This window comes from Cygnus olor, chromosome 8, assembly GCF_009769625.2.
Source record: "Cygnus olor isolate bCygOlo1 chromosome 8, bCygOlo1.pri.v2, whole genome shotgun sequence".
Lineage (NCBI taxonomy): Eukaryota > Metazoa > Chordata > Aves > Anseriformes > Anatidae > Cygnus > Cygnus olor.
Window position 1 is genome coordinate 779,114 of NC_049176.1, and position 16,223 is coordinate 795,336.

Genomic DNA, 16,223 nt, shown 5'->3' on the forward strand with positions numbered 1-16,223 from the left:
AACACATCCCTTACGCTGACATATGAAAACAAAGGGGAGGAAAAAAGCCCTGCGGTTTACTTGTTTATAATTCACTTTGTCTCACAGAGATCCAAGAATAACAAACTAGTTATACTCATTTGGCTGTGGACTCACTATTGCCATTGTGCTAGCAGAACTTCTGTATCAGTGACAGCTGTGCTTTGTCTTTAGGCATATGGAATTGCCTTAGGAGACTCAATTCAGTTTTTCAGGCAATAATGCATTTCAATATCAAAAGCCAGAAATTCAGTACATTCTTGACCATATTGACAGTTACCAATGGATCTCATGCAAGGAATGAGAACAAATCAATGTGGCTGATGCTACTATTATAGGTCAAGTTGCTCCTCATTAAACTAGTGAGTACTACTATTGCCCTTTATTGGATAGCTATTAAGCTCCCATGTGAAAACATTTTTCTGAAGTGATAGAAGCAGTCTTGCAAGGCACAGGCTTGTGTTCAACATAAGCTCAGGCAGCAGTTTTCCTGTCTGGTAATACACAATGGCTTGAAAACATCCTAGAAAGAACAACTGTAAGAAGCAGCTAAAATCAGTTGCTAAGACCCTTGGGGAAAGGGAGGAAGCAGGCTAGATGATCTTTAAAAGTGGCATTTGACTCCTTTGCAAGGAAGAGCTTAAGCTGGCATTTAGCAAAGACGTGTCCAAGGAAACAGGTATGTGGCTTCTTGTTAAAACTTCCATCAGAGCAACACACTTGAAAAAAGCTTTTTGACTATAAAATATAAACTAAGTTAAATCAACCCTGCAGATGCAAAATAATCAGATGGTGGTGAGGTGGCAAAAGATAAGATACAAGATAATTCTGGGGTACATATGGCTTGAGGAAAAAGGAGAGTCATCCTTTGATAAAGGCCTCAGTGTGCAAGTTTGGCAGTGGCAACAAACAGAAACAGACTTAACTGCAGGAAAACTTCTGGGGAAAACTCTACTTGAACTGGCTTAGCAGAAGCTATAACCTAGTTTAGGATTACAAGTTGTGTGGTTACTGCTCCTCAACTCAATTTCATTGATACAACTAGCTTGCTGGTGGTAAATATCCCTCTTCTATAAAGATTTCCCTGTCAGCTTAGCAGTAGATTTTAAATGATAGAAGACCAGTTGGAGCACAGGCCTGCTAAGGTGGTTCCTAATCTTGTATGTGACGATTGATTGCAGGGTGTTCTGAATTCTTCCTTTTTGTCCTTCAGTTGAAAGCAATGCTGAGTCTGGTATTGGACCAAGCCGACTGAGTGACAGCAGCAACAGTAGCAGTTCCTTGGACTCTGGCAGCAGTACTAGCAGTGATTCTAGCTCCTCAGATAGCAGCGACTCTGAATCGGGTCAGAAAGCTTCCTTTTGTGTCTGTGTAGGCAGAATGTCTGCCTTTGGACTTAGTACTTACTGTTCCAAACGCTTACCAAGAATCTGTCATTCTTGTTCGCTTGTTCCATGTTGAAGGCTTAATTCCAGTGCTATTAAATGAATGTCTTAAAACTGAGTTTAAAAAAAAATCGTGAAACTTATCAATGAAGAATTTTAGATTAAAATTTGGTAGCAAGAGGTCTGTATATCTAACCTGGGGATCTGGCTATCAAGCTATAGCTTGACTGTTATTTTATTCCTTTTTGAAAATTTGATTTATGTTAATTGTTCAGTATGCCACACAAAGAGCCTTACCTTGTTGGTGAAGTTTAGTCCCTAAGCCTAGGGACAAAAGTACCAATAGTACCGACTGTAGAGCCAAACTCTACCCTGCTGCTTAAGTTGTCTCAAGCTTGTTCAAAGGACATTAGCATTGCAGCATCAAGGCATTGCAGTGATGCTTCTAGGATGCTTTGTCTGTTTGGGACAGAATAGACTTCCCAAATGTGAGGTGTAGATACCTGTATGTGGTAACAGTCTAAAGCTGGATGAATCCCATGCAGGCTTCTTCAGCATGGAGAAGCAAATGCAGTGAAACCGTTGTAGCAAAGATCTTGCTTAACTTTATCAAGTTCAAGTATTCAAGATAATGTTTCTTTCCATGTGAGGTTTGGCTCTCTGGGTACAATTGCAACTTATATCTTGTATGTGTGAATAATGCAATATGTGGATGACTTTCTGCCTTCCCCCTCTTTCTGCCCACCTCACTGTATTTACAGTTACAGAAACATGCTCAAAACAGAATGAAACCAGGCAGAACTGTCCAATTTCTATGGAGCAACCTCAGGTAAACTGACTGAAATGCGTATAATGCTTTTGCTCTAAGCAGTTACTTGTTACATACAGTGTTATTGGAAATCATATTATTTCCCAAGCTATACTCGTTATTTCCTGCTGAATTTGAGTATAGCTTGAATACTACTTGTTACATAGGACTGACTGAAGTAGATTTAAAACTTGTTTCTTAAAAGTACTTTCTTTAGCTGTACAGAAACTGAGGTACTGGGAGAACTGTTTTACCCCTTACAAACACAAACATTGTGGTAGCTCACTGTTGGATGAAGGAGAAGGGAAAACATAAGGAGAAAATGCTTCGCCCCTACTCTCCCACCCACCAAAAAAATCCTTTCCAGTTTATTCTTTGAGTATAAAATTGACTGGTGTGCAAACCCCACTTATTTTTCCCTGCTTATTTTTTTCTGTATATAAATAACCTCACTTCTACATACTTTAATTGCTTGAGTATCCTAGGTATTTTCTGCTATACCTGCTATATCTCTGTGGTATCATTTCAAGCAACAGCAAAGTTGTATGTAGAAACATTTAATGCCTCTAAGACTGAATTGCTCTATTCCTGTATATGCAGTGGGTGTTAATTCCTGTCAGGGTTGTCTCCGCCTTTCACAGCTTCCTTTAAAGCTTCCAGAGATGGAGACCTCAAATTTCAAAGCAAGGAGGATGAAGGCTTTGCAATGACCTTATGACAGGCTTGCTTTCATTTAAAGTGCTTAGTTTGATATAGGAATCCAGCCTGTGAATTTTCAAGGATGCAGAAGCAGCAGCTGAATAACAGTCAAAGACTTGAGGGGAAGAATTATGCAACACTTTTTTGTGCTATAAAGCTCAGTCTCTGCAAAAGCAAAATGACGACAAAAAACTGGAGAAAACAGGATATAGGAATTAAGTTGCAGCTTGGTCAATTACAACAATGCCAAACTGATTTAGAGTAACAGCAGACAATACTTCACAACAAAACAGTGTGATCATTTGGTGGCTTTCTGTATCTATCAAACCAAGGTAGGGCAGTTTATTTCATAGGGCTTTGTCACCTAAACTTCTTAGGAACACCAAACTACAAACTACAAATACAAGGGCTACTAGATCCTATAAATAGTGGAAATGGGGAAGGGGATCAAATAGTTATTAAAAAATAAGATTTGACTAATTACTTCAGTCTCCTTCCAGAGAATACCACTGGGCTTACAGAAGATGCCCTGTGATGCTGTTCTGCAAGCACAGCCCTCATCTTCTACCAGTAGCTTGCAAATTTCTGGATCGTCTGAATTGCAGCAGCCATCTCCAAATGTGCTACAGAGGCTTCAGCCTTTACAGAGTAGATCTCTTAAACCACCAGAACAAAATGCCCAGTCTCCCTCAGGTAACATCTTTATGCAAGAATCATGCTATTTGATTGAACCCTGAAGAAAGAAGGGGTGGCAGAACTGATGTTCTTACTGGCCAATAGGCTTATCTTAAGGTTTTGGAGGCATCAAGTGGGTAATAACACAAGTTCTTGCAGGGTGTGGATTATAAGGAGCATGATGTAAATAAAAGTATGATCAGATAGAACTTGAGATTACTTTGGCACTTATGTTGGGGCAGAAGAGCATTAAAGCAGGGAGAGGTGTTCCCTCCCTTAATAAAGAGAAGCAATTGGAGACAAAATGGCAAATGATGCCTTAATGAATCTAAGGTTACAAGAAGTATTCAACATCCCAGGGCAGGAATTAAATGCTTAAACCCACCACCACCACTGAAGTTAACATCAAATTCAATACTAACTGAACTAGAGAGCCTCAGGCACTCTGAACTGATTACTGCTTGCTATCCAGATATATCAAATGGAAGTTGCTTAAACTTGATTAAGGAGCTGTTCTTCCTCCCTCCATCACACTAAAAGGTCTATTAACTTAGACACTTCTGAGGGTTTGGGCAACAGACAGTTTGAGCTAGTTGCTGAAAATCTGAAAATGAATTTAAAAACTAATAGAAATAACTCTTACAGTACAACTAGGATACACATCTTCACAGCTAGTTAATCCATGGCTCTAAACAGTGACCTAATTTTGAGATGTAGGGTTGTACTTTGCAGGTTTTGGGGAATCATTCACCTCTTTCTCTGGTATGATCACAACTGCATGCTCTGCACGATGTTCCAGTCACCCAAATGTCTCAAAGTGCTCCTAGGACAACCCAGCCTTTTGTCACCCAATGTACACGTCCTCTTCCAGAGGTGAATGCATCTCTCCATCACATTCACTTCAAATAGCTTTTTTTAAAGCACATGCTTACTCCTTTAAGATCTGATGTAATACTTCAGGCTTGAGCTTGATGCAATGAAGTCGCTTTAGATCTATAACAAAGCCCTTACCTAAAAGCCTACTAAAGCCTACTAGATAAATCATCTGTAAGAGCCTGAATAAGAGCCTGAATTCATGGGCTGCAACATAAAAGGAAAGTTTGGCATTATCAACTTCAAAATGCACTATAAGGCTTCCTTTATTTCTCTTCTCCTCAGTGCTACAGGTTAAACTCAAGTAGCCCTGGTAGACATAGAGGTCAAAAACCCACCCTGTAAACCTACAGTTGTGCAAAAGAAATGAGCAATTAATACTGTGTTCTTGCTCTCTAGAAATATCAATCTCTATAAGTTCAACAAAACTCTGATTTAGAAGGATAGCTCCTGTATAAATGTTGCTTTTTCTTCCTGCTCCTAAAGGCATAGGAATGGGGGCTTTCAGGGTCATAGATCAGATGGTGAAAAATTCAGTCAGTCCATTTGTCTCCATATGTCTGTCTCAATATGGACTTGGAGAATATCCTTGTTAGAAGGCCTCTGCATGTGTTGGACTCTACATAAGGAAGCTATTGTTATTGCAGCAACATGATCTCTTCAATCTTTGGGTATTAAATTCGTTCTCAATATGGTTTCAAACATAGCTGCTTTATCCAGGTTTTAATACCTTTATTTTTCTTCAGTGGGTTGAAATTAACTCTTCTCTTGGGGCTATGAGTACAAGAATGCTTTGTCCTTTCTTGCAAGAAACAACCTACCTTTTATCATTTGCATCCACTATCTAAGGTCTCAGTAATATTGCACAAACCTGACTCTCAATATCTTCTGTTGTTCAAGGGTTACTCTACTACACACTCTTGCACAGAGAAAAGGTACCACTGAACTAAAGTAATATAGCTGTTCTCTATCCTGATTTGTAGAGGAGGGGCAAATGGCTCTACAAATGTAAAAGCTGCCTTCTACCACATTGTACCATGTTAAGGGTTAGGAGCTTGTATCAGTTTCTCATATTCTACTTGGTCTGTTGCTTAGAATCTGAGCAGCTCATGTTATAAATCCAAAGTGTTAATATGGGAGTCAAAGTATGTTCTTATAACATGAATGAAATCTACTTCTACCCTGGTGTTTGCAGAAGCTAGAGTGGCAACAGCTTACTGCTCTGATTCCACATCCTTCATACTGTTACTGTATAATAACCCATATGTTAAGCATTCCAGGGTATATTTTGAAGTCTAATTTCCTCTTCTAGGTATGCAATACACCTTCCCAGGTTGACAATGCTGATTGGAGTAAAGCTGAGAAAACAATTACTCTAGACAAATCAAACTTCAAAAAAAGGACAGTGAGAGAACCACTGATCTGATATCCCTAAGTCAAGAGCAAAGTATGTATTGTCATAATAAAAACTAATTGATACCAAGGCTATCACGTTAAATGTACAGAACCTGGCTTAAAGAAATAAAATTTTGAACATCTGTACACCACTCTGTTTACAAAATAATGGGAGGCTGCACAGTTCTCCCTTCTTCTTTTGACTTACTGCTTTTTAAAAGAAAGTTAAATGGATGTTATGTTCTTCTTCTGTATTTAAAATATATAAAGCACATGACTTTGATTTAAGGATTTAACTTTCTGACTTCAGTACAAGGGATAAGTAACTCAGTATTCCAGGAAGTTTGAGAGCACTGATTCTCTTATCTCTGCAGAACTCTGGCCTTTGAATTGTGTTCTGCTGAAGTTCTGTAGAGCTCTTTGCCCCCTGCGTTTGGATTGAGAGTAACGTTCTCAACTCTTTGCTGTGGGACAAACTTGCAGATATTACAGGAAAAGGGGTTCACTGAAAACTGCAAAAGAATGCACTGGGCTTTGTGCATATTTCAAACTGAAGACTGAGCTGGACACTGAATCTCTACACTGAGAACCAAGTGTTACAGACATTATTTTTGTTCCTACTTCAGTCTTCCCTCTCCAAACAACTTGTATACCCTTGAACGGGGCAGGAAACAACCTTCTGAAAACCTGATGAAAGTAAAAGGCACGGCCTTATCACTGAGCTCTTTAACCCTGGCCAAAGAATAGGTCTTGAGTTACACCTAAAAAAATAAAAATAAAAAACTTGACAGGCCCTAGTGCTCTACACACCAATCCATATACACGCTGATCTATTTTTTTAAACACTTGTGACAGCTCAAGCAAAAAATCATTCCTTAAGTTTCTGGGCCTTCTAAGACTTGAATTCTACCATGTGACTATCAAGATCCTGGTCTTTTATTTTGTATGTTAAAAGGTTGGGAAAACAAGCAGGAATAAAGCTTGCGGGAATGGTGGGGGGAAGTAAACACAGCCAAAATCATTGGGAAAGCTCATGACCTTCGCATACTTAACTGTTTATTGCTTAGTCTTTATTCCTCTTAATTTTTATTCCTAATCTTCACATAATTTCTCCTGTACCCCTATCTCTTTTTCTATTCCTTGCTTTTTCAATTTTGCATATGCATAGCTGTAGAGGGACTCCTTCATAATTAATAATATATGAATTACCCAATGAGGAAACTTTGCCTTTGAGTACACATGAACTTCAGCAATTTGTTGCACAGCAGACCTCCTAACAGTGTTGAGTGAGAGTGGTTATCTGCCGTCTGCCCCTTCCGTAATAGTGGTGGTTTGACTGTTCCTGCAATTATACATGCCCCAGATGTTCTCACGGTTATCTAAGAAAAACCTTTCCGTTATTAACACCTCCTGACGAAGACCAGAAGCGTGGGGGGGGGACATTTGAATTTTGGCTGGTATTTGTGGTTTTTTTAAACAACAAAAGCTTTGTCAATCTGGAACTGCTAATCTAATCTATTCTTCTAATCTATTGATGCAAAGTGTAGAGTGCTCAGTACTATATATGTGCATAGGTCAAATAGATTTTGAGGATGGGTTGCTTAAAACACTTACTGAATTTTGTAGATGATCCTACTGTCATGCATTTCTGTGAGACTACCTGCCTCTGAAACGAGCTCTTGAATTTAGACTTGTTATGCTTCTGGTGCCGTAGGTGCAGGCTTGGTGCTGTGTATCATTGAATTCAGTGGTGGCTTATTAGAAAGATTGACTTGTGAAACTGTTATTTATAAGCTTTCCTTAGATTAAGGGTTTGTTAGTGAGAGGTTCTGTAAAGGCTGGTATGGCGGTAAGCAGCTCCACAATGCATGCTTCAAAGTCCACGGTTGTAGACGTTTCAACGCAAAGCTTCAGATTCCTGCATTATTTCTAGAGCTTTAACAGACGTGACTGTGAACTTAAATGCATTTTAAGTTTGCTTCAGGTAGGTCTTCTTGGCAGGTATAACAGCTCAACTGAAATTTGTTAGAACCAGGAGTTAATATCCCATCTGTAGTTGAACTGAATCATTCTTTTCTCTGATCCAAACTGGAGAAAAGTGGTCCAAGCCAACTTAAAGGCTAAGAAACATACCTGTATTTGGGAGCGTTTCTGTAATTTTGAGCCAAATGGTAAGAAAAACCTGCACTGTGAATTAAGTCACTTTCTAGAATGACTAAATACATTATCGTTTAAATTTGAGTTAACATAGTTCGTAAAATCAACACAAGTAAAAAAACTCTTTTTTATTTTTTATCAGGTTATTGTAACACACCTAATGGTCAAAATGCTCAAGAGACAGAATTCCAATTTTCTGCAGAAAAGGTAGGTGCAGTCTTGTGAATTCATGTTTTCTGGAATTAAAAAGTGGAGAGTTGGGCATAAGAGATTGGATAAGAATAGCTGTAAATGCTAATGATTTTTAAAGTATTTTGCTAAAGAATGTCAATATTGATGAGAAAATGTATTGTGTAAATGTTTAGACTACAGCATTTACATAAACATTCTAGACAAGCAAGGATGTTTTGTTGCATATGGTCCCAAATAGGTCCCTCAAAACAATATTGTGCTAATGTAAGAACTAAGCAGATAATGGATGACAGAGTAAAAATAAAAAAAACTCTAGTATCTGTATTATTGCTTCTTCCCTATCTTCCTTTTCTGTTTATCTTGGTTTTCCTTTTAAATAACTTCAGGATACAGGAATTAAGAGTATAGATTCCTGGGTAGGCTTATGTAAAACGATGATGCTTCCAGCTCCAATAAAGACATCTGCTGAGAGCTTCAAGCAATTCAGGAAAGTGGTATTAGAGAAAAAGGATGGGCAAGCCCAGGAATTAAAAAGGCCTCTGGTGCAAGCTGAGAGGGAACTGCAAAACCTGCCTCAAGAAAAAGAGAGGTTTGTAACCACATGTTTAAAAGTTATTTTTTGCTTACGTGTTATCTACGTGCAGGGTCTACCATCTGGATAGCTGAACAATTTTGTGGACTCTCTAAGAAACATAAATACAGCCTCAGGCTGCTTAGTTGATGCAATATGTGTCTCGCATCATGAATAAAGATACAAAAGTGTTGAAGAACTAAAGCTTTATAAACGGATAGTACCATTATTTAAAATTCTATAATAAATATTGTTAGAGTGGGCACTGTTACAGTTGAATAAACTGGCTAGTGACAGTAACTAGTGGAACACTGGTCCGATGCTCCACAATTGCGCTCAGAATGCCCGATAAGAAAATAAATGTACTAATGCAGTTCAGCAATTCACTAATGATTGGTTAGAACCTTTATGGAATCTGTTGTGTATCTATGTATTACTTGATTAGTCAGAGGAGAGAAAATTAGCAGCTTTTGAGTTAATAAAGGCCATAAGCACATGTAGCTTGCTGTCCAAAACTTTGATCCTGGGTGGCTTGGCTATTCAGGAGTGACTGGTTCAGATTAGGTAGCTGCCAAGTGTCAAATAACTACCTGAAGTACCGGGTGGTTGTACCACTCTGAGCACAATGGCACATCCAAAATTCACAAAGTATTTTTTTTTTCTCGAAACGTAGTCAAGAAGCTACTGTTGTAGTGTTCATCGCTAATTATTGTCAGCCACTGTTTTAGTGAGTGCCACATAAGTATCCCAGCCTGAGGTCTATTATTAAGTTCAGGGGGATAAGTGACTGCCTACTAACTACCGCATTGCAGTAATACCGCAAATAGCTATGTGCTACGTTTTTGAAACTTGCTGTAGAATTTCCCTCTTTGGTACTCTTTTTTTTTTTTTTTTTTTCTTGTCTGTTTGTCCCTGTTTTAGAGTCAGGGCCTAAGTTCTCCTGCTACTGTCCATCACTGGCTGTCTTAGCATCATTTGTTTAGAGTGTGTTGGACCTTGCTTGAAGTTCTCCCCCTCCTTACATTAGCACTACTACTTTAGCAGGACTTGTTAGAGATAACAGTGCAGCCTGTACCTAACAACTACAAGAGCAACTGTTTTAGTTGGCAGTGATGATTCTTTCCCTCCTCACTGCCATGTAGCATAACCATTGTCAGTTCCAGGTAGTTGCCAGAGCTACTGAATCTTTTATTTTCTTTCTTTTTTTTTTTTCCAATGACCTGACAGTTCCTCTTTGCAATTTTGTACCTTCTATAAATAATTCTTTGCAAGCCTTTAGGATGATAAAGATTCCCTGGTGTATGATACTGCTTTTTGTCCAACTACTCCATTTTTAATGCAAGGGAAGTATCTACGGAATGACATCAGAGATGCTTGCCTGAAGTTAGTGAAATCAAACTCAAATAGCTAGTTGAAAAGGAAGAAGTTGGAAGAAAAACATCACTGGCCAAGAAAGTAACAGAAAATTAAGTTTGTATGTCTTTCAAAGAATGTGACTTCAATAAAAGTTTTGTGTAGCATATATTTTTAAATCCTGTGCACATATAGATGGGAAATGTACCATGGGCAGCCTTATCACAGCATAAAAATTGTGTGTGCCATACATCTTGGGAAGAGAAATTATTATGAATTAACATGTAAAATGGAACCACACCAAATGCCATTCACTGATTTATACGCAGATTCTGTTCAGTTGCACAGGCTTGTTATGAAGAAAATAAGTGACTTTTAGCCTATACTTGTCCCTTCTCCTTTCTCTAAAGGAGCCATGAAGGCACAGGATTGGATGTCATAGCAATAAAAGACTGTGAGTCCCCAAAAGAAGAGGGTAAGACCAAACAACTGCCAGAAGCTCAACAACATGCTCTCGTTCAAGACCGTAACTTGGCTAGAAAAATGGAACAAGAACGCAGAAGGAGAGAAGCAGTAAGTTGCTGACTCTTTAAAAAAGATAGATCAGGCTTTATTTTAAAGGACCTGGACAACTGAAACTAACAGAACTATGCTACCTGAAGAGTTAGTCCAGAAAATGAAGCTGGAGACTCAAATAAGTCTTCAAGTGGCATTACATGAAAAGCTTGGTCTTGTTACTCCTATAAGGTTACAATAATTAATTCCACAGTAACATCAAAATGCAAAGGGAAATCCTTGCCCTGTTAATAACTTCAAACCTCAGGTCTTGCAGGTTGTCAGTCCTTGTCAACATCAAACATACAACATGTCAACAAAAGCGCTAGCCGTTCTGTTCTACTCTGAAATATCAAAATTGAGCCTTTTTTTAAACTGATTGGGTTTATTGGTATAGGTAATGAATGGTTTTTATTTGCTATGTTCAAATTTTTTCATAGTATTGTACAACTGAATTTAAAAACTACAGTGTGATGAAGATCATACTAGATTCAGAAAAGGTCTTCTGAAGCTTTCATCCTGTTCAATGCTTTTCAGAGAGGACTTCAGCAATGTGCTTATGCAAACTTGTAGTAACGGGAAGCATACACTTTTTTGGAAAGAAGTTTTGTGGGTTGTTCTTAGATCTTTATATTTGGCCTGCATAGTATTCGTTATTGTCTAACTGCTCTGAAAAATACACCACTTTGCTTTTTTGCAGACGGCTTGCACAATTGATATGAATTTGCAGAGTGACATTATGGCAAGTTTTGAAGAAAGTATTGAATGAAAGCTGCAGTTAATGTAGAACTTAACCTTGACACTACTACCAGCCGCACAACTTTGAAAATGTACTAGTTACGAGTTTAAACATTGTCTACTTTAAAGCGCTTTTAAGCTCCCGTAAAATGCTTAATATTAAAAGCTCGTTCATCGACACAAGCATCATAAGATTTTTTTTCTTATTTACAATGTATTGTCATCTAGCCCACTGTGCAATGGAACATTGTTGTTTTTTTGGTTACTGTTTCATGTTTTGTGTGTATACATGAGAAAATATCAGCTTCTTGATTTTTTTTCTCTTTTGCTTTAATCCATTTTTCAGAAACGATTGAGAATGTTACACTGTGCATGGCCAAATTCTCATGCTTGTATTAAGTCAGTGTACTCGATATGCACCTATATAAACTACTTTAAATCCCAGTCTTGTCAATTATGTGATTTCCATTAGGAGAATCATTTACTATGACGCATTTGCACAGAATCTGGGCTGTGACAAAAGACACAATGAAAATTTCTACAGGATGTGTAATGCTACTCATAATCAGAAAACAGTATTTCCTGGAAATCTATAATTTCAGCAGCAAATCTAACTCACAAATCCTGTATATTCACATGTATTGAGACATAGACGTGCTGATCTTTTGTTGAACATATTTTATGCTAACATAACGTTTGGATAAGTGTGCAAGCATGTTTGCCAGATGGTTCTGATTCTTCATGGGAAGAAATTAAAATATTCTACTTCTGGCTCCAGTTTGAAAGGCTTTCTGATTAATGCAAGATTCTAATAATGTTGGAATACTTATCTGAACTAGGAACTAGTCTAAAAGACCTATTTTCTTCTTGGTTACATATAGCTTTCTCAGTAAACCAAGTACAGGACTAGCCTGACTTCTCTTTGAAGAATTAATACCAAAATATAATGTGTACTATAGAAAAGTTGGGGAAGAAGAGCCCCCCTCAAGATAATCTAGTTCAACAGTTTGCAAACCTTTTTGATCATCAGTAAAATAAATAAATGAAAAAATAAAGCATGCACCAACCAGTATATGTATACTTATTTATAAATTATATATGTGTACTACTCTACAAATATATTACATACATTATAACACACAAATGATGTAAAGAAAAGGATTAAATAGACATTACTTTTTTTGTTGTTTAATAATAGTACAAAATATTTTCTTCTTGTACCCCAGTGGATTGTCTTGTGCTCCACATTCACATTTGAGCTATATTGACATCAAGGCGTGGCTGAATCTCCACCTCAAATCTCCTGGGGAGAGCCCCAGGGAGACCTCTGGTCTATCACGTTCCTGGATCAAAGCTGGAAGTGAAGGTAACACTGGCAATGGTGTAGTGTGGGTCTGTCACAGACCACCCAAACAAATAACTGGACAAGAGTTTCTACAGACAATTGAATTTTCAGATACAGGAAATAAACTGCATTTAAATACATAAATGACAGTTAAGGTATGCATAAAAATGGTAGCCTTATCTTTCAGGTAGCTGGGAGAAAAGGTAGTGCTAGCTCCAAAATACATATTTCGCCCTAAAAAGCTGCTCTGTATCTTCTGTTACTCTTGGAATGCTAGTAGTTGATTAATTTGTAGAAAGACTGTATATTGACAAATGCTCAGACTAGGGTATTGCTCCTTGAACTATCTAAGGATGTCCTCATACATGAGCTCCACGTGGCTGTATGCTCATGTCCACTGTTTGGGAGATCTGAGCACTTGGCTAGGAAAGGGACTCTGGGTGACAAGATGGGTTATGACACAGAGTGGTGCTCTTAAGATGTATTGTTTGCTCTCCGCATTAAAAGTGATTTAGCCCTACCTTCATTTCTTAATACATCGTTAATAACTATTTGTCCTACAATAAAATATTACAGTTCACATTCAGGACTCCCCGCCTTGCCGCTGTCTGGGTTAATGCACACTCAAAACATCCTGCTTTGGAAATAGGAGGTGATGGAGGGGAGGTGAGAATTTATTCTTTGCATTTCGTCCACTCTATATAGCCACATGTGCAATACTAATGGTATGAGCTGGTACTTTTGCCTGTTCAAAAAATAATTCTAGCTTCTATAACAACAACTCTGGTTACAGCATCACCTGCTCACCAAGGGCTATATATGAAATTAGCCTTCTCTTATTAATTGTGATGCATGGGGGGAAAAACACACTATTATTTTGTACTGCTTTAGATTGTCATGATGACTTGAAGTCATAATATCAGTAGTGCTAATACTAATCTGATAAACCTTTTATCTGCATCCTACAAGTCACTTGGAAGATAATGGGTTCCTACCTACAGGCAGACTGATTTCAGCAGAAAGAGAGATGGCTTCCAAATGTAAGCAGCAGGCCTATAATGGCTACATTTTCACAGAGCTCTCACCACTCTCGATGCCAGCAAGAATCCCACTAGTGCAGATACAGCCTGTATCCAAATACTGCTTAAACAGACATTGCTTAAGTATGCAAATTACCTAACTATTAAAATATGAACAAAGTTCTGTTATTCCATTAAGTTACCTTGAACATTTGTGAAAATACCTGCACAAATGCACCATTTCTATATTAGCCTCTACCCTAGAAGATAGTATCCACACTTAAGTGGAAAGTAAGTTAAAAGCTTTGATGTCCTGACGCTAATCAATGGAACATGTTAATTTTTTTGTACTATCAGGTGGAGGGGAGGATGAGATTAGTTGAACTGACAGAAGGTAAGAAGGCAGATGGCACATCATGAAGGGCAAAGCACACTGACAGAGCTTGTAAAACAATCTGCCCTCAGGTTTGTTTGGCTTGGAACCCATTAGAAAAACAATTTAGAGCAGAAAACAGAAAAATCAAAATACAAGGACTCCAGAGAAATAATTGTTGTGTTTCTCAATTTTGCTTATTCATCTTTGCCATTAGTTGGCATGAGATATACAGAAGATTCTGCTATTCTGGAGAATGTGTGGAAGAGATTTGATGTGCAAACAGGCTTGCCACAGGTGTGTAGGCACCATGGTCTTGGAATACAAAGGAAGCATTCCTCAGTGGAAGAGGAGTTCTACTGCTTTTTGGCAGAGGACAGCTAAAGCAGCTCAGCTGGAGATCCAAGGAGACACTGAGCCCAGGGTGGGCTGAAGGCAGCAACAGCAAGAATCTCACTGTACAAAAGCTGCTTTGAATTGCCAGGTCCCCAGTGGTATCATCTTCCCAGCTCTGATACTGGATCCGTATCTGAAGATTGCATAGCCAAACTCTATAAGCTTTTGCAAAAGTTGTGTGTCATTTTAAAGTTTAACGTAAAGCTACCTAGGTAGTTAGATATATAAGCTAGAAATAGATTTGGTTCTATCCTTGCGGGGAAAAAAAAAAAAAAAAAGCTCTGAGTTTTGTACAAGAAATATGGCTTAGTTTGGCCAAGTACCTGCTTATAAGAATGCACATCGCTATTCCATTCTTAATCCCTCTTGTATTCTAGGTGCCTAATCTATGGCTGGGCTTTCATCAACCTTTCTTTGGAAGTAGGTGGAAGCTTGTGGACAACTCCAGGATTTCCAACCTTGTTTCTCCAATTATTCTTAGGGGAGGCTTTCTGCTAATTCATTCTGGTGGCTTGTTTATTAGGGAGCTCAATGACTACTGCGACACAATGATATTGGCTGTTTTCCCCCTGCCAAACTTTCTAACTTATCTAACTGGGTCACTGGTCTACCCAGGTACACTTTGGGGAAAATCCTTAGTCTTAAAAAAGAAAGGTTATCAGCACAAAGGCTGATGCATAAAAAATCAGTTATGTGCTATTCCTAGGGTTGGTGGTATGAGTAATCGGAGTATGAACGGAAGGCTCAGGCTTGGTAGGCATGATTCATATAATCCTGCTGGAGTCTGCAGAGGTTAGTTTCTTAACTGAATCATACCAGCTTCTGATGTTATTCCTTCTCTTCTTGCCTAAGACAAGGAAGGGAGTCTTAAATAGCCCTGCATTTTTTTCCCCAGCAGCCCGATAAAGCGCCCGACCTCAAATCTGGGGGTCTCGCATGCAGCCAATGAGCACGGACAGTGAGCAGCATGATCCATGGCATTTTCTACATACGTAAACCAACAACTGTTGTCAGCTGCTCTGGGCTACTGAGATTTCATTTATTGATAAAAGGATGTTAGGCAGTTTTTTACCACTGCTTGAAGATCTTATCTGTATCAGTAAAAAAATAATTTCAGATACTGGTTTTGTATTTTTTAAGATTAAAAATGCATGAAAATGGACAATCATTTATAACATGCCTTTCTGCTGCTTATCTGATTTTTTTAAAAAATTGAACGTGTTGAAATCAGCATTAATTCTGCCACGGCTTTCAAAGAGACAAGGTTTCAACATCAGTGTCTATATTTGTAAGTCTGAATTTAGAATGAGTAGGAGAAAGCATTTGGTATGTTACAGACAAAAATTGTCTGCAAGCTGTGTTCTATGTGCAGTTTAAAATGATATATTCTCTATATGTATGTATACCCTTTTTTTTTAATGACTCATTAAATTACATGTGTTAGTTAACAGACACATTGTGTCTTTGCACCAGCTTCTACATGCACTGTTTGAAGGAGCAAAAAACATCTTTTGGAAGCTCTAATCCTCTGAACTCAGCTGGATCAAGCACAAATTCTGGTCTTGGTCAAATTCAAGTAAAATTTGGCTAAATCCCCAGAACCCTGCCAGCAGTTGTGCACAGTTCTGCCTTATTGGCAGTGACTCTCCCACATGGCCTCTACAAGCCATG

At 38.3% G+C, this 16,223-nt stretch overlaps 1 protein-coding gene across 15 annotated transcripts in view; it reads left to right on the forward strand.

Annotated features, from left to right (window-relative positions):
• The window catches only part of BRDT (bromodomain testis associated), a 30,221-nt gene extending 14,492 nt beyond the window's left edge, over positions 1-15,729 (forward strand). For 3 of the 15 annotated variants that reach the window (XM_040565481.1, XM_040565482.1, XM_040565480.1), the window contains exons 12-18: positions 1,232-1,363; positions 2,165-2,232; positions 3,411-3,603; positions 8,153-8,217; positions 8,589-8,791; positions 10,537-10,699; positions 11,382-15,729. In XM_040565481.1, coding sequence (XP_040421415.1) covers positions 1,232-1,363; positions 2,165-2,232; positions 3,411-3,603; positions 8,153-8,217; positions 8,589-8,791; positions 10,537-10,699; positions 11,382-11,450 — 893 coding nt within the window. In that variant the 3' untranslated portion in view covers positions 11,451-15,729. Of the gene's footprint in view, positions 1-1,231; positions 1,364-2,164; positions 2,233-3,399; positions 3,605-5,003; positions 5,541-5,770; positions 6,892-8,152; positions 8,218-8,588; positions 8,792-10,536; positions 10,700-11,381 lie in introns of those variants that run through there. The other 12 variants (XM_040565484.1, XR_005822009.1, XM_040565488.1 and 9 more) reach the window with 12 other exon arrangements.
• The last annotated feature ends 494 nt before the right edge of the window (positions 15,730-16,223 follow it).